The following is a 19,090-nucleotide window of genomic DNA, read 5'->3' on the forward strand; positions in this document are numbered from 1 at the left end:
GTCATTAGTTCTAACTGATTTGTTTCCCCTTCTCCCTGTTACTGCCGTGATCAACCTCCCTGTGACTGTGACTGTGAACTAATCCTGTGGGGGGATTGACGGGCTGCTGGTGGATTTTCAGGGGGCTTGTATGACTTAATCTAACCTCCATGTGATCGGGACTAACCCTGTGTTGAGATTGACGGGTTGCTGTAGGATTCTCCAGGGGGCTTTGTATGATCTCCTTGTTAGATCCGAATTCCTCCTCGTGTCTCTAGATTTCGTTGACCATCCCCCCTTCTCTCTCTGCACTACTGGGACCAACCTTATAAATTTTATTTTTGATAGGCTGCTGGAGATTCGGTTTCTTCGTTTTTGCTGCTGGTGTGTCTTAGGACTTTCCAATCCTGGGGAAGGTTGAAAACCGGTGAGATTGTTCCTTTTTTCTTTTTTCTTTTGTCCCCCCTCTTTTTGTCATCCATATGTCCTCTCCCTTGGATGATACCTACTAACTAAAACTACTTTACCATCTTAAAACATATCTGGTGGCTACAAACATAAAAAGTAGTAAACCATAAAGTATAAGGTGGAAAGTGGAAGAACGGAAAGAGTATAAAGAGGAAAAGGAAGGAAAAAAAAAAAAAAAAAAGAAGAGAAAGGGGGGGGACAGGGGGAAAGGGGGAAAAAAAAAGGAGGGAGAAGGAGTAAAGAAGGAAAAGAAAAGGAGAACAAAGAAGAAAAGGAGGAAAAGAAAAAAAAAAAAAAAAAGGAAGAGATATAAAAATAAAAGGAGAGAAAGAAAAACAAGGAAAAAAAAAAAAAGGAGGAGAAGAAAAAGAAGAGTAAAGAAAAGGAGGGGAGACAGGAAGAGAGAAGGGAGAAAAGAGGAAAAGAAAAGAAGAAGGGAGGAGAAAAAAAAAATAAAATAAGAAAAAGAACATAGGAACAGACTATGGCTCCAAAAGCTAGCAGGCGCTCGGCTGACCTCTCAAATCAGAAATCGGGGTCAAAAACCTTTGAAAAAACAAAAATAGACCAGTTCTTGAGATCTCCGAGGGTTAATACGAGGGGCGGACAAAAGGAACTTGTCACAAAAAAAAATGATGACTCAGAGGTGACTGCAATAGAATCACAAAAACCTGTCAGATACCCCGAAGAGGAAGACGGTATAATGGGGGAAGTTATCCCTAATGACAACTCCTCTCCGCTAGAAGAAATACTGCTAGCGGTTAAACAAAATGGGGATTTAATACAGGCTGTCACAACCCAACTTGGGTTTATCCAAGTCGATGTGGGACTAATAAAAGACGACCTGTCCAAAATGCGAGACAGAGTTAATAACCTCGAGAGCTCCGTTGCCCTGATACAGAATGAATCCAAAAAAATAAACACTGAAGTCTCCGCACTTAAATTAGAGTGTAATCTTCTGAAGAAAAAGGTGGTGGACCTGGAGGATAGGTCACGAAGATACAACGTGAGAATAATAGGGATTCCAGAGGGTGCGGAAGAGAAGAACCCAATCCAATTCATACAGAAGCTAATTTTTGAGAACTTTGGGAAAGATTATTTTTCCGCTTTTTTATGATAGAAAGAGCTCATCGGGTCCCAGGGGGTAAGCCAATTCCAGGGAGACAACCTCGGACATTTCTCGTCAAGCTATTGGCCACAGGGGACAAAGATATCCTTTTGAGAAGGGCGAGGGAATGTTCACCAGTTGTATATAATGGTAATAGATTGGCCTTTTTTCCAGATTTTTCAAAAGACATACAAGAAAAGAGACGCTTATTTATGACTGTCAAAAAGAGGCTAAGAGAAAGGGATATTAAATATTCTCTTATGTTCCCAGCAAAATTGCGGATTATTTTCAATGACAAAATCTTATTTTTTGACACCTCGGAAGAGGCTGTGGACTGGCTTGAACGAAATAATCTATGATTTAATTGTTTTAGGACATGGTGGGAACAATAATGGTTATTAGGGGCCTACACCCCTAAATTTCTTTCTCTTCGCTTCCTAATAGGGGTGGCTGAGCGGGGGGGAGTGTGGGAGGGATGGTCATAGGAGAGAAATCTACCACAATGTGGTGTATTATCTGTATGGGGGGCTGGGGGGTGTGGATTGGGGTTGGGCTGTGGTGCGTCAAAATATATACAAACTTTTTTTATTTTTTTTATTTTTTTTATTTTTTCTCTTTATCCCACTTAACCGCTGTCAATAATGTTGACTAGAATTGTTGCCTGGAATATACGCGGTTTGGGGGATAGAGGTAAAAGACAAGCGGTTTTTGACTTGACTCAGGTCCACTTGCCAGCAATAGTATGCTTATTAGAGACCCACCTCACTGAAGAGACCTCTAGGGTGGTCGACAAGGGATGGGCTGCGCACACGTATCATTCTACTTTCTCCAACTACTCAAGAGGTGTTACTGTTTTGATACATAGACTTATTGATTTTGTTTGCGAGGCATCCTTTGTCGACCATCAGGGGAGATTTATTTTTCTATATTGTAGGTTAAGGGGGAAGATATGCATTTTGGCCTTTGTCTATATTCCACCGCCATTTTCCTTTTCGGTTCTTAATTCTTTGGTACTATTTATGGATAAATGGCCAGAGTGTCCAACATTGATTATTGGTGATTTCAACTGTGTCATTGACCCTCTACGTGATAGGGTCTCTATGAGTGTCAGGAGTGATAGTCTGGTTCAGGGGTCTCCCCTGGCACGGTTTTGTCTGGAGGCTGGTTTTGAAGATGTTTGGGAATATCTAGGACAGGGGAAAAGGGCTTTTTCATGTTTTAGTAAAGCAGGTAAATCGATGTCTAGAATAGATCTTGCACTGATAAGTAGTAAACATGTGAAACTGGTAAAGCGAATGAAATATGAAACGAGGTCAATATCGGATCATTCTCCGCTACTACTTGAACTCTGCTTATCCCAGGAAAGATACATACAAAAACCTCCTTTTAGACTAAATCCTTATTGGCTATCAGTTATAAAGACACATGAAACAATCCAAAATGAAATTAGCCGATTTTGGGATAATAACTATGGCTCAGCAAAAATTCAAGTGGTGTGGGACACTTTCAAGGCGTATATGAGGGGATTGATGGTTAGTAACATCGCGAACCTTAGAAAGGAGTATGGGAAAAAACAGAAAAATCTAGAAGAACGTGTATCATTGGCGACAGAATCCTTTTACATGAATAGGACGGAGGAGAATAGGGAAAATATGCAAAGAGCAACACAAATATACTCTAATTTTCTACTGGACAAGGCCCAACAGAGCCTTTTTTTTAAAGGGCAAAAATACTTCACGGAGTCAGGTCGACCCGGTAGGTTTTTGTCCAGAGTAATCTCAAACCAACAATCCAAAAAATATATAGATAAGATTCGACTGACTGATGGTAGGACGGTCACTAGACAGGGTCCGGTAGAGAAGGCCTTTGTTGATTATTTCCTTGATTTATATAAAGCCGAATCTAAGATTACAGATGATAAGATAGATTTCTACCTTGATGGGATCGTCTTTCCAACTATTACTGAGGCGCAAAAGAAAACACTTGAATTGGAGATCTCAATTCAGGAGCTTGAGGGAGCTATTAAATTATGCTCAGCCAACTCCACTCCTGGTTCAGATGGACTCCCATATGAATTTTATAGGAAATATGGGGACTGTATTCTCCCTAGATTGCTGGAAGTCTTTTCTGAATCAATGGAGGAAGGGAAGCTGCCAGATTCAATGATGGAAGCTGTAATAACATTAATTCCAAAAAAAGGCAAGGACCCTTTAGATCTAGAATCCTATAGACCAATTTCACTGCTTAATGCAGATGATGTAAAGCTTTTTGCGAGGGTCCTGGCTACAAGGCTTTCTAGGGTCATTTCCTCTATTGTCCATCCGGATCAGAGTGGCTTTATTCAAAACAAGGGCACACACCATAATCTACATCGACTTTTTTCTAATATTCAGGCCCCTGGGGGGACCGCTCGCTCCATCCTGTCATTGGATGCCTCCAAGGCCTTTGACAGGGTGGAGTGGCGCTTCCTCTGGAAGGTCCTCGCAAGGATGGGCTTTGGGGAAAAGTTTATAGGTACTCTCGGGCTGTTGTATAGATCTCCAAGGGCAAAATTGAGTCTTAATGGAATCCTGAGTAGTAGTATTGATTTATATAGAGGCACGCGGCAGGGCTGTCCATTATCTCCCCTGTTATTCGATATTTATATCGAACCCCTTGCGATGGCTATCAGGCAGGATGATCAGGTTAAAGGATTTGGTACGCTAGGATCACAAGACCGTATCTCCTTATATGCGGATGATGTTCTTTTTTTTATAGACCATACGGAAACTACTCTTCCTAGGATTATTCAAATAGTTAAAGCATTTGGTGAGGTTTCCGGTCTTCTTATAAATTGGGCAAAGACCAGTTTGATGCCAATAGACCCCTGCCACAGAAAGAGGTTCTTGTGACACAGCTGGACATTGTTGACACCTTTCAATACTTGGGTTTGACTATATCACCTTGGGTTGAAAATTTTGTACAACTCAACTTGATTCCCATAATGGTAAGGAGTAGAGCTAAAATAGGGATTTGGCTGAGACTTCCCCTATCCAGAGCTGACCGAGTTTCACTGGTTAAAATGGTGATACTACCACAATTTCTTTATGTGCTCAGGAATACACCTATTTGGATACAAGATAAGTACTTTAAACTCATTGAAAGAATAATTAATGATTTGATATGGGGAAGAAAGCGAGTTCGAATAAAGTTGGAATATTTGTACAAATCAGTGGAGTGCGGGGGCCTAAATCTCCCTTACTTCAAAGGGTATTTTATTGCAGCCCAGTTATTGAGGTGTTATGAATTAGAGAACAGCGCACTGCTGGGGAAGTTGGTATCTAGTCACGCCCATAATAATATTTTTACCCTGTTGGAATCTGGGCTATTGAAGAGCTATGAGCGAGGCTATAGAGAGACCATAAAATTACTCCTGAAAGCGTGGGCCACAACTAGGACATGGGTGAAGGTTAAGGGTTCACTTACATTTACGCCTCTTTGGCATAATGTGCATCTACAAAGGCTAGATGATATTGCAGCCGACACATTTTGGCAGAAGAATAAAATTCTGTATATTTCACAGGTAGTTAAGGATAGAGATATTAAACCATTTATAGAGATGACACATAATATAGAAAACCTTTCCTGGTTTAGGTATTTTCAATTGCGCTCAGTACTATCCAGTCTGGACGATAAACTGGTGTTGGATATAGATAATTCATCTTTTTTGAATGATTGGGTAGGGGGCACACTGTCTAGAATAAAAATTTCAAATATATATAAGTTATTACTCAAGGCACGGTTTAGTGATACACAGTCACCAGGACAAAGAACGTGGGAGGCGGATTGTCCGAATTTACAATTAGAAGGGTGGGAGAATATTTTTGGGAACTTAGCTTCACTATCCCAGAACTTTAACCATGTCTTAGTACAATTCTATATCTGCCATAGATTATATATCACTCCTTTATGGATGAATAAGTGTGGATTAAGAGACACGTCTAACTGCCCTAAATGTGACACTGCAGGAGCGGATTTTCTTCATATGATATGGACTTGTCCAGAACTCATAAAATATTGGAATGCTATAAATAATTGTATTATGTATAAACTAAAAATTCGAATCCCCTTTGAATTACAAGTACTTGTGCTTAATGATCTTTCCAAACTAAATAATCATAACTATCAAAAGATCCTCCTGAGTAGGATACTGATGTTGGCCAGAGTGCTGATCAGTCGGACCTGGTTTGCTCAATATACCCCAGATATAAATACATGGATAAATTTAATTAATAAGGTAAAAAACTATGAGAAAATCATGTATAGACAGAGGGAAGCTGAGGAGAAGTGGATTAAGATATGGGCTGGTTGGAGGACCTGACTAGCTGCGATATATATATATATTTTTTTTCTTATTTTTTTTTTCTTTTTTTCTTTTTGACGCATCACAGGTAGGAGGGGAGGGGTTAGGGAATCGGGGTTGGGGGGGAATTGCATCCTTTTTTCTATTTCTATCTGTAGTGTTTTTGATATATTAATTAATAAAGATAATCAATTTAAAAAAAGAAAGCACAAGAATTAAAGGAAAATGGAGGTGAAATATCTAAAAGTTTGATTTTCTATGTTAATCCATTTTTTTCTGTAACAAAGCAAGAGTTATCATAAAAACAAACCTCAATATTTATTATCCTGTTTCTGTAGTTTACAGAAACATCCTATACGTGGTTGTAAAGTGTGAAAACCCCCAAAAAGTGACCCATTTTTGGAAACTACACCCGTAAGGAATTTATTTAGGGGTGCACTGAGCATTTTGGTCCCCTGTTTTACAGAATTTGGAAACACTTGGCTGTGAAAATAAACAATTTCATTTCTTTCAATTAAATGATCCTTTAGCCCCAGAATTTTCATTTTCACAAGAAGTAACAGGAGAAAATGCACCCCATTATTTGCTACCCATTTTCTCCTGAATACAGCAACATCTCATATGTGGTCGTAAATTGCTCTATGGGTACATGGCAGAGCTCAGGAGGATAGGAGTGCCATATAACTTTTGGAAGGCAGATTCTCTGGAATGGTTTTGAAGAGACCCTGAGATAACTATGGGACCCAAAAATGACCCCATTTTGGAAACTACACCCCACAAACTTATTGAGGGGTGTAGTGCATAAGCAGTGTAGTTAGCAACACCCACGGGTGTTTTTCAAAAATTAACCCACAGCAGATGAGCTAAAATGAAAATTGCAATTTCACACAGATATGCCCAGCATATACCAGTGTGAAAAATCAGCCCTCTTATTATGCTGTTCTCCCTGGTTTTATAAACACCCTACATGTGGCCCTAATCTTTTGCCTGGGCATACAACAGGGCTTAGGAGTAAAAGAGTACCATTCACATTTGAGGCTTAATGTGATGATTTATGCATCTTGTGCTGACAACTGTAGAGGCTCTGGGGTGAAATAATAAATGGAATTCCTAAAAAAAAAAAAAAAAAAAAAAAAAAAAAAACCATTTTGGAAACTCTAACAATCAAAGTATTAAGTGAGCATTTTGTTCCCACATGTATTTTGCAAAAATGAATGTGTAGTTGACTGAAAAAAAACCTGTACATTTTCCACATACTATACAGCATTTCAGTTTTACACTGAATGTTCGGTTATGAGACCTGGGCTTCCGTAGCTGGCAGGCACCGAGGCCTGTGTTAAGCCTGGGGCTGCCTAAGCAGCCATCAGAACCCCACCATCACAGTGCGGGGAACCAATGGGGTCAGAGAGGAAGCTCCCTCTCTCTGCAAATCCATTATACAAGTGAAACTCGAAAAATTAGAATATCGTGCAAAGTTCATTTATTTCAGTAATGCAACTTAAAAGGTGAAACTAATATATGAGATAGACTCATTACATGCAAAGCAAGATATTTCAAGCCTTTATTTGTTATAATTTTGATGATTATGGCTTACAGCTTATGAAACCCCAAAGTCACAATTTTGAGGTATCCTTTGCTCAGTGGGTATGGATTAATTAGCTGACTAGAGTGTGACACTTTGAGCCTAGAATATTGAACCTTTTCACAAAATTCAAATTTTAAGCTGCATTAATGCAATTCTATTTAAATTGCATTACTGAAATAAATTGACTTTTGCACGCAATTTTTCGAGTTTCACCTGTATATCCTGCTGTCTGTATTGATTGCGGCATCTAAGGAGTTAATCCGCCGGCATCTGTATGTTCGCCGATTATGGAGGATACAAAAGGGGCTCATCTGTCAGTAACAACCGGGACCCTGCCACTGATCAAGTGAGTGTAGCTTCTTTGCTCTCCTGATCAACGCACAATACATATACAGTGCTGGGTGGCAAGTCACTTCCCACTACACTGTACATGTACGATGCTGTAGGGGAAAGGGGTTAATGCTAATGTGTTTACTTTTGTGTTATATTAAAGTTATTTATGTTGTTGTTCAATTTCAATTTCCAGATTCAAGAAAGCAGCAAGACGCCACCCACCAACCGGTATGCAAAACAAATCATTTCCTTGTTTTCTGCAAAAAAACAACAACAAAAACAATTACTTAAAGGACATAGAGGTAATATAGTCTGTACTTCTAACCCTCCTCTTGTGTGTGCCATGGCAGCAGGTATCATTCTGAGTTGTATCATCTCGCCATTACTAAGGTTGAGATGAGATACAGCCCAGGCTACCAGCCGACCAGAAAACAACGAAGCGTGCCGTCACTCATTGTTTCAGTAGCTCTCATTTGGGTGCATTGGAGCTACGGAAACAGCGTATCACAGCAAGCTATGCTGTTTCCTTAACTCGGAAAGCTAGGAACTTCAATAGGGGATTGCTTACGTTTCAAGGCAAGAGTTGTGCAAAATACAGCACTATCTTGGGAGAAACAAAACTATGAAAACCTTGACAGAACCTTGATGGGCAACATTATAATGCAATATGTATATAATTTGACGATCTATTCTACAACAGATTTTGCACAGCAAGTCAGCTTCCATTTTCAAGAGACACCATTATGCCAGTTTTATTATTATATTTTTTTCAAAAGTGCCATTTATTCCATGGCACTGTACATCAAGGGGGGTTGCACATACATAATATAAGGCACATATGCAATGAGCATGAAACTATTAACAGACTGATACAGTGTCGAGAGAGGACCCTCCGAGTGCTTACAATCTACAAGGGAAAGGGGAAAGACAAAGTAGGTAAGGGTAAAAAGATGCTCATCTGGCTTTGGTGGCAGCATTATTGCAGGTGGTGGGCTTTCCTAAAGAGGTGAGTTTTCTGGTAGCTTTTAAAGGTTTGGATGTTGGGGAAGAGTCTGAGGTGTCGGGGTAGTGAGTTCCAGAGTAGAGGAGATGCAAATGAGAAATCTTGTAGACACTTCTTTGAGAAACAGTCGAGAGGAGAACAAAGAAAGCGGTCCTGTAAAGATTGTGTGGGGATGTATCTGGAAGGCAGGTCAGAGATGTAAGGAGTAGACAGATTGTGGACAACCATACAGTATATGTAGTTTTTAGCATTTTAAACTGAATTCACTGGGCATTAGAGAGCCAGTGAAGAGATTGGAATCCAATTTTATCCCAGGGCAGCTGACCTGTGAGGCTTAAGAAAGTGTGGTGCTGTAAACTGTAATGGATATGTCTAGTAGGGTAGTTGAGTGACATGGAGGAAAGATAATGAATTCTGTGTAAACAAAGCCTACGTAACCATTGTAAGTCAAAGCAAATATCCTTCTCAGAAATCTTGGTTACAAGAGACCAATAATCTTTTACAGACATTTCCAGCCAGTTCAAATGAAAGTTGCTTATGACTTTGAAGCTAGAAATGAACGTGAACTGTCAGTGAAGAAAGGAGACAATGTTAAGGTAAGGAGATTTATAAAAGGTCAGTAAATGAGGATATACACTCACCTAAAGAATTATTAGGAACACCATACTAATACGGTGTTGGACCCCCTTTTGCCTTCAGAACTGCCTTAATTCTACGTGGCATTGATTCAACAAGGTGCTGATAGCATTCTTTAGAAATGTTGGCCCATATTGATAGGATAGCATCTTGCAGTTGATGGAGATTTGAGGGATGCACATCCAGGGCACGAAGCTCCCGTTCCACCACATCCCAAAGATGCTCTATTGGGTTGAGATCTGGTGACTGTGGGGGCCATTTTAGTACAGTGAACTCATTGTCATTTTCAAGAAACCAATTTGAAATGATTTGAGCTTTGTGACATGGTGCATTATCCTGCTGGAAGTAGCCATCAGAGGATGGGTACATGGTGGTCATAAAGGGATGGACATGGTCAGAAACAATGCTCAGGTATCCCATGGCATTTAAACGATGGCCAATTGGCACTAAGGGGCCTAAAGTGTTCCCAGAAAACATCCCCCACACCATTACACCACCACCACCAGCCTGCACAGTGGTAACAAGGCATGATAGATACATGTTCTCATTCTGTTTATGCCAAATTCGGACTCTACCATTTGAATGCCTCAACAGAAATCGAGACTCATCAGACCAGGCAACATTTTTCCAGTCTTCAACAGTCCAATTTTGGTGAGCTTGTGCAAATTGTAGCCTCTTTTTCCTATTTGTAGTGGAGATGAGTGGTACCCGGTGGGGTCTTCTGCTGTTGTAGCCCATCCGCTGTGGCTTTACAAATGCTTTGCTGCATACCTCGGTTGTAACGAGTGGTTATTTCAGTCAACGTTGCTCTTCTATCAGCTTGAATCAGTCGGCCCATTCTCCTCTGACCTCTAGCATCAACAAGGCATTTTCGCCCACAGGACTGCTGCATTCAGAGAAGAGCTACTAAACTGATACATGGATTGCAGGATAAAACTTACCAGGAAAGATTAAAGGACCTTAACATGTAGAGCTCGGAAGAAAGACGAGACAGAGGGGATATGATATAAAACTTTTAAATACATAAAGGGAATCAACAAGGTAAAAGAGGAGAGAATATTTAAAAGAAGAAAAACTGCTAAAAGAGGACATAGTTTTAAATTAGAGGGGCAAAGGTTTAAAAGTAATATCAGGAAGTATTACTTTACTGAGAGAGTAGTGGATGCATGGAATAGCCTTCCTGCAGAAGTGGTAGCTGCAAATACAGTGGAGGAGTTTAGGCATGCATGGGATAGGCATAAGGCCATCCTTCATATAAGATAGGGCCAGGGGCTATCCATAGCATTTAGTATATTGGGCAGACTAGATGGGCCAAATGGTTCTTATCTGCCGACACATTCTATGTTTCTATGTTTTTCCCTTTTCACATCATTCTTTGTAAACCCTAGAAATGGTTGTGCGTGAAAATCCCACTAACTGAGCAGATTGTGAAATACTCAGACCGGGCCCGTCTGGCACCAACAACCATGCCACGCTCAAAATTGCTTAAATCACCTTTCTTTCCCATTCTGACATTCAGTTTGGAGTTCAGGAGATTGTCTTGACCAGGACCACAACCCTACATGCATTGAAGCAACTGCCATGTGATTGGTTGACTAGATAATCGCATTAATGAGAAATAGAACAGGTGTTCCTAATAATTCTTTAGGCGAGTGTAAATGTGATTTGACCTCTTTTTTAACTTAAAACTTAAAGGGGGTCATTTATTGTCTTTTTGGTGTATCTTTGTTAGATACATAAATTGCGCCAAAATCTGCAACACTTCCCCGCTCATGCCACTTTTCCGAGGTGGTGGAAAAAAAGGGAAGAGGCAGGGAAGAGGTTGAGCTGGCCAGTCCCTCTCATCATTTTCCATGACAGGTAGCACTAAGCAGTAGCACTAAGCGCCAAAGTTATGAAGAGGCCTGTGCCTCTACAAAACTTTAGTGCATCCACCGCCAATCCAGGGGGATTAAGACCAGTGTGTAAATCGTTGGTCTTAATAAATTACCCCCCAAAGTGCTTAAAATGTAAATCACCTAAAAGGACAAGTCTATAAGACATACAGTGCCTTGCAAAAGTATTCACCACCTTGACTTTTTTCGTGTTTTGTTACAATACAGACTTAAGTTCAATGTTTTGTTAATCTGAATTTTGTGATGGATCAGAACACAATAGTCTGCGTTGGTGAAGTAAAATGAGAAATATATATAAATAAAACTATAGACTGGAGTATCTGTACATAGGACAACAATAAGCCGTACGCACCATAGAGTTGGGCTTTGTGGCAGAATGGCCAGAAGAAAGCCATTATTTTCAGCAAAAAACAAAAAGGCACATTGTGAGTTTGCAAAAAGGCATGTGGGAGACTCACAAACTGTATGGAGGAAAGTGCTCTGGTCTGATGAGACTAAAATTGAACTTTTCGGGCATCAAAGAAAACGCTATGTCTGGCGCAAACCCAACACATCACATTACCAAAAGAACACCCTCCCCACAGTGAAACATGGTGGTGGCAGCATCATGCTGTGGGGATGTTTTTCAGCAGCCGGGACTGGGAAACTGGTCAGAGTTGGGGGAAAGATGGTGCTAAATACAGGGATATTCTGCAGCAAAACCTGTACCACTCTGTGCATGATTTGAGATCTCAATCCAATAGAAAACCTGTGGTCAGACTTAAATATTGCTGTTCACAAGCGCAAACCATCCAACTTGAAGGAGCTGGAGCAGTTTTGCAAGGAGCAATGGGCAAAAATCCCAGTGGTAAGATGTGGCAAGCTCATAGAGACTTATCCAAAGCAACTTGGAGCTGTGATTGCCGCAAAAGGTTGCTCTACAAAGTATTGACTTTAGGGGGGTAAATAGTTATGCACATTGACTTTTCTGTTACTTTGTCCTATTTGTTGTTTGCTTCTGATCTGCTTCTGTTATGGTTAGGTTGGAAACTGATGATGCTGCTGATACTATATGCACAGGCTCAAAATGTGGCAAAACCTAGGCCAAGCTCGGCTGCTGCTAGTTTTGTGCGAGTATCTCCCATATGGCAATTTTTCTCCAAAGTGTCAGCAGACAAAACCACTGCTGTGTGTAAGACCTACAGAATGAAAATAAGCCATGGGTGTTGACACACAGAGACCACAGCTCTATTCACCAAATCCAGTGGGAAAATAGAACTGGCCTTCAAGTCCTTTTCTCAGTCTTCTTTGTGGCAGCCAAGCGGCATCCACAACCAGTATCATCACACACTTCACACACTGATTCTTCTACTCAACTCCTTTCTCTGCTCAGTTGTCAGTCATCCATTACAGAATGTCAGGCAGAGACAGGTGAGAACTCCCACCTGACCAAGTTGCTGGCGATGCAGTTGCTGCTATACCACTTAATGGATTCTGCTTCCTTTAGGTAATTTAGGTAATTGATTGTGTGTGCTCAGCTTAAATGAACGATACCTAGCTACCATTATTTTAAAAAAATCACCTAACAATCCAATTTTTTTTTTAACAACGTGGTTTAAAACATCCAGTGTGTGTATACGATCAGGTATGATGTTGTATCGATCAGGTAGTGTAAGGGTTACTCCCGCTTCACAGACATTGACAGACCAAACTCCCCTTTTAATGCACCGCAAACAACCACAAACAGTCCATTTGCCCAACCGCAAACTTCCCATTTGCACAAGGTTGGATACCAAGCTAGCCATGTCCCATTGATGTCATTGAAGGTTTCTTCCTCCACCCAGCGACGTACAACACCAAGGGTCCCGGAAAGGTGAATTGATTTTTCGAATGGGGAGATGGTTAAAAAAACTGCTGGCTCCCTCCCCTTTGTTTGAATCCACGGTCACTGTGTCTGTGCCCTGCAATTTACTGTCCCACCCGATATGAGTGCTATTTTCTATAGTTCTCTCTTCTCATCAGTTTAATCCCTGTTATGTCCCCAATCTGGGGTCCATTTATTAAATGGATTTGTCGAACGGGGAGATGGTTAAAAAAACACTGGCTCCCTCCCCTTTGTTTGAATCCACGCCACGGTCACTGCGTCTGCGCCGCGCAATTTACTGTCCCACCCGATATGAGTGCTATTTCCTGTAGTTCTCTCTTCTCATCAGTTTAATCCCCGTTATGTCCCGAATCTGGGTGGGATTGCATTTTGTGAAAAAAAAATTAGGCCGGGTACCTTCGACTGCCTTCACAGTGACAGACCAAACTCTGATACACCAAACTGAATTGATTTTAGGAACCGGGAGATGGAAAAAGAAGCTTGGTCGGTCCTCTTACTCCCAAGTTGGGGCACTGCGCGTGCACGGAGCAATGTGCTGTGACACCCTATATGAGGGGTGTCTTAACTAGTACTATTCCTATCAGTTTAATCCGTGTTACGTCCCCTATCCGGGGACGTGTGTCGAATTGATTAACCATTGTCGAATTAACAAACCATTACGACATCCTGGAATAATTTAGTTCTGAACTTTGCACTTGATTTGTATTGGAATTGTTGGGGATTTTTTAAATTGTCTGCATTATTTCTAATAAACTATTAAGAGACTTTATTATGATTTTTTTTATTTTATGTATTAAAAACCCACCCATACAACTTAAAAAAAGAAATAACGGCCTTATCATCTGGGGTGTGGCAACATTGCCAACACACTCATAGAGGTGATGATCGCTTCATTGTGATACGCAAGCCCCTTCACCACAACAAGGTAACGATCACGAAAGGGGAATTGACACTTGTATGTGCCTTTTTTTTGTTTTGTTTTTGCAGACACAGTGCAGCACCAGAGGCCAGAAAAATTAGGCATGTACACATGCCTGAAAAACAATGTTATTGTTGCAGCCGCTGTTGCAGCAGTGGCCGGAAAAATTAATGTTTTCAAGGCAGAAAGGTGACTAAAACATTGCGGCTTGAACCCTAGTTGGTGGTGGAGAATTCACGAAAGTCATCCGGTATGCAGACATTAAATACAGCAGCGTGGGGACCATTTTGAGGCCAAGGCATGTCAGGCCTTTTGTTAGTTAAACGTATCCCCTACTGTCAGTCCCTTCGGGATCCATGCCTCATTCATCTTAATGAAGGTGAGGTAATCAACACTTTTTTGACCGAGGCGACTTCTTTTGTCAGTGACAATGCCTCCTGCTGCACTGAAGGTCCTTTCTGACAGGACACTTGAAGCGGGCAGGCCAGAAGTTCTATTGCAAACTGGGATAGCTCAGGCCACAGGTCAAGCCTGCACACCCAGTAGTCAAGGGGTTCATCGCTCCTCAGAGTGTCGATATCTGCATTTAAGGCGAGGTAGTCTGCCACCTGTCGGTCGAGTCGTTCTCTAAGGATGGACCCCGAAGGGCTGTGGCGATGTGTAGGACTGAAAAAGCTCTGCATGTCCTCCATCAACAACACATCTGTAAAGCGTCCTGTCCTTGCCGCCGTGGTCGTGGTAGGAGGAGGATTGCTTTGACCTCTTCCCCAGTTAGATTCCCGTTGTGCTGTGACATCCCCCTTATAAGCTGTGTAATGCATATTTTTTAGTTTGGTTTTGAACTGCTGCATCCTTTCTGACTTCCGGTAATTTGGTAACATTTCCGCCACTTTCTGCTTATACCGGGGGTCTAGTAGCGTGGCCACCCTGTACAGGTCGTTCTCCTTCATCCTTTTTATACGAGGGTCCCTCAACAGACATGACAGCATGAAAGACCTAATTTGCACAAGGTTGGATGCTGAGCTACTCATTTCCCGTTCCTCCTCCTCACTGATGTTATTGACGGTCTGTTCTTCCCCCCAGCCACGTACAAGACCACGGGTCCCAGATAGGTGACAACAACGAGCACCCTGGGATGCCTGCTGTGGTTGGTCTTCCTCCTCCTAAACATTCCACCTCTGACTCCTCATACTCCTCTTGCAGCGTTGCCGCAGGTCCGGCAAGCGATGATGACAAGGCTGTTTCTGGTGGTGATGGTGACCACAACTCTTCCTCTTCCTCTTCACGCTCATCTACAGCCTGATCCAGCACTCTTCGCAGGGCACGCTCCAGAAAGAAAACAAATGGGATGAGGTCGCTGATGGTGCCTTCGGTGCGACTGACTAGGTTTGTCACCTCCTCAAAAGGACGCATGAGGATACAGGCATTGCGCATGAGCGTCCAGTAACGTGGCAAAAAAATTCCCAGCTCCGCAGAGGCTGTCCTAGCACCCCGGTCATACAAATACTCGCTGATGGCTTTTTCTTGTTGGAGCAGGCGGTCGAACATTAGGAGTGTTGAATTCCAATGTGTCGGGCTGTCGCAAATCATGGTGTCCCAATAGCGACAAATTTTTTGAAGGCCTCAGACTCCACCAGCTGGTATGGTAAAAGCTGGCGGGCTAAGAGTTCCGTCAAGCCAGCTGTCAGACGCCGGGCAAGGGGGTGACTCTGTGACATTGGCTTCTTACGGTCAAACATTTCATTTACAAACACCTAACTGTGGGCAGATGAGATGGAACTGCTCAAGGTGTGAGGCGGAGTGGCGGGTGGTTGAGAGGGGGCAAGGAGGACAGCAGTGGTTGACGTGGCTGAAGATGCTGGACCCGGAGGAGGATGGTGGTTTTGAGCTTGTCTGCTGCTTCTACTCGTCATCATGTGTTGATCCCATAGGCGATTGTGATGTGCGATCATGTGCCTTCGCAAAGCAGTTGTACCTAGGTGGGTGTTGGATTTCCCACGACGTTTCTTTTGGCACAGGTTGCAAATGGCATCGCTGTTGTCAGAGGCAGACACACACAAAAATGCCACACTGCTGAGCTTTGCAATGACGGCATTCTGGTGGTGACAACAGCATGCGTTGATTGGCGTGCTGTCTGGCTGACCCCGGGTGCCGATACATGCTTGCGATGACCTCCCCCTGCTTCCAACTCGTCTCCTCCTTCTCTCTGTCTCCCCTTCTGAACTTTTCCCCTCTTCTTCTTCTTCTCTTCGAGCAGGCACCCACGTGGCATCCACGGACACATCGTCATCATCAACCACTTCACTTGTATCTGACACCTCAGCAAAGGAAGCAGCAGCGGGTACAACATCATCATCATCATCATCACACTGTACGTCCATGTGTGTAATGCTGCCTGACTGAGACATATCCCTGTTATCTACATCCCCTGACAATAATAGTTGCGCATCACAAATTTCATCCAACTGATGTGTAAATAACTCCTCTGAGGGATCAAGTGAAGCGGCTGGTGGTGGCGGCGGGCGGGAGAGTGGTGACCAAAGCTGAGCTGGAGGAGGATGGTGTGTCAAGGTTCTTAGCGGAAGCTGTTGAAGATTGGGTGTCCTGTGTAAGCCAGTCAACTATTTTCTCCGAATTTTTTGGGTTCAGGGTACGTGGCCTCTGAACACTGGGCATTATTCCAGGGCCAGTGGAAATCACAGCACCACAAACACGACGGCCCCTGCGGCGTGGCCTGCCTCTGCCTGTCATTTTTTATTACATAAGTGTTACTATGCGTGCAAGGTACTGTGCCACCCTATATAAGTGGTGGGCAGTGGGCACAGTACAGTCTGTGTGGGCCTGACACACACGGGCTTGCAAATGTGATTATTTCACTGAAAATTTTTCAATAGAATTTTTTTTTTTCAGAAAGGTATTTGGGTGAATGACACCCTGTAACGGTATGAGTGCAGGCCTAGCCACTAGCCAGTGGGCACAATACAGTATGTGTGGGGGCCTGACACACACGGGCTTGCAAATCTGATTAGATCACAGTTAAATTTAAAATAGAATAATTTTTTCTGCAAGGTATTTGAGTGAATGACACCCTGTAACGGTATGAGTGCAGGCCTAGCCACTAGCCCATGGGCACAATACAGTATGTGTTGGCCTGACACACACGGGCTTGCAAATGTGATTAGATCACAGAAAAATTTTCAATTGAATTTTTTTTATCTGAAAGGTATTTGAGTGACTGACACCCTGTAACGGTATGAGTGCAGGCCTAGCCACTAGCCAGTGGGCACAATACAGTATGTGTTGGCCTGAAGCACACGGGCTTTCAAATCTGATTAGATCACAGAAAAATTTGTAAACAATTTTTTTTTCTTCAAGGTATTTGGGTGAATAACACCCTGTAACGGTATGAGTGCAGGCCTAGCCACTAGCCAGTGGGCACAATACAGTATGTGTTGGCCTGAAGCACACGGGCTTTCAAATCTGATTAGATCACAGAAAAATTTGTAAACAATTTTTTTTTCTTCAAGGTATTTGGGTGAATAACACCCTGTAACGGTAGAGTGCAGGCCTAGAAACTAGCCAGTGGGCACAATGCAGAATGTGTGGGCCTGACGCACACGGGCTTGCAAATGTGATTAGATCACAGAAATTTTTTAAATAGAATTTTTTTCTGCAAGGTATTTGAGTGAATGACACCCTGTAACGGTATGAGTGCAGGCCTAGCCAGCCACTAGCCAGTGGCCACAATACAGTATGTGTGGGTGCCTGACACACACGGGCTTGCAAATGTGATTAGATCACAGTTAAATTTTAAATAATTTTTTTTTTTTTTCTGCAAGGTATTTTCTGTCACACCCTGTATGAATGGTGTGCACTGTGCACACAGTGCTGTCTATGACTGAGCCTGCAGCCTCTCACACACTGGCAGCCAGGCAACTGCAACATATATATATATATATATATGTTGGTAAGGCTGATTAGTCAGCCTGCATTTGTGGGAGGGGCGGAGGCTCTTCATATACGAGCCACACCCTCACTCACAGGTGTGTGTTTTCAGGTGCACAGCTGCTGCTGGGTGTCATTAGCACACTAGGTTCTCTGGTGGTAGGAGTCTTTCTTTGCAGCATGGAGCCAGAATAGAGCTTGTTATTTTGCTCTCTGCTACCGTAGCATGCACGCGTCATACTACGTAAGTAGGTTGGGCCGGGGCCGTCTCTCCAGGCCGGTCGGATCCGACTTTGCTAGCAAACGGGAGGCTTCGCCTCAGAATCTGCTACCTCAGGTTTGCTCGTTTGGGCCTAAATACTTCCATTTGCTTTTCATTTTTGGTTTTTGGTAATAAGAGTTAGTTCCTATAAATCTTACAAGTTTCACTTTGCTTCGTTCGTCTCGTATGAAAAGTTTCTTTACAGCAATCCGGCTGAAGTAAGAGTTACCCGGGCTGCACCTGACGTCATGTTTGGAGATCGGACGCAGTGTTTATTGTTTGGGCCTTTTGCTGTAGCTGTTCCTTGCCATGTGTCTTCCCCCCCCCCCCCCCTCTTTCCCCCCGCTACCACCATCTTTAAACTTCATGTATTTCACTTTCGTAAGCTGTGTACCAGGGTGGGCTCCCCAGGATACAGCAAAGTCACAGACATGGAAGCAACACTGACACCAGCTTTAGATGCAAGAATATAAACTATACTTTGGAAACAGTATTAACACAAGTACAAACAGTATAAGTAATACCCCAGGCCCACAGTCACCATCCCTGTCCGAGGGACAGGCCTAGCCTGCTAGCGTACACAGCTGAGCCTACAAGTCGCACTGTGCCGCTATAGAAGACACACCTAACCGGTGGCAGACGCAGCAGAGCCTGCAAGTCAATTACTGCGCTGCAGTCCAGTACAGTAAGGCCTAACAAAGCTATAACCCTATCTAACTAGCTAATACAAGGCCTAGGCTAGTCTCTGTTA

The 19,090-nt window shown here is 42.7% G+C and overlaps 1 protein-coding gene across 5 annotated transcripts in view; it reads left to right on the plus strand.

Moving 5' to 3' along the window:
* The window catches only part of EPS8L3 (EPS8 like 3), a 244,681-nt gene that overhangs the window by 182,619 nt on the left and 42,972 nt on the right, over positions 1 to 19,090 (plus strand). For all 5 annotated transcript variants that reach the window (XM_044286110.1, XM_044286109.1, XM_044286108.1 and 2 more), the window contains exons 15-16: positions 8,009 to 8,043; positions 9,324 to 9,414. In XM_044286110.1, coding sequence (XP_044142045.1) covers positions 8,009 to 8,043; positions 9,324 to 9,414 — 126 coding nt within the window. The remainder of the gene's footprint in view (positions 1 to 8,008; positions 8,044 to 9,323; positions 9,415 to 19,090) is intronic.

Source organism: Bufo gargarizans, chromosome 3 (assembly GCF_014858855.1).
Source record: "Bufo gargarizans isolate SCDJY-AF-19 chromosome 3, ASM1485885v1, whole genome shotgun sequence".
NCBI classification, from domain to species: Eukaryota; Metazoa; Chordata; class Amphibia; order Anura; family Bufonidae; genus Bufo; species Bufo gargarizans.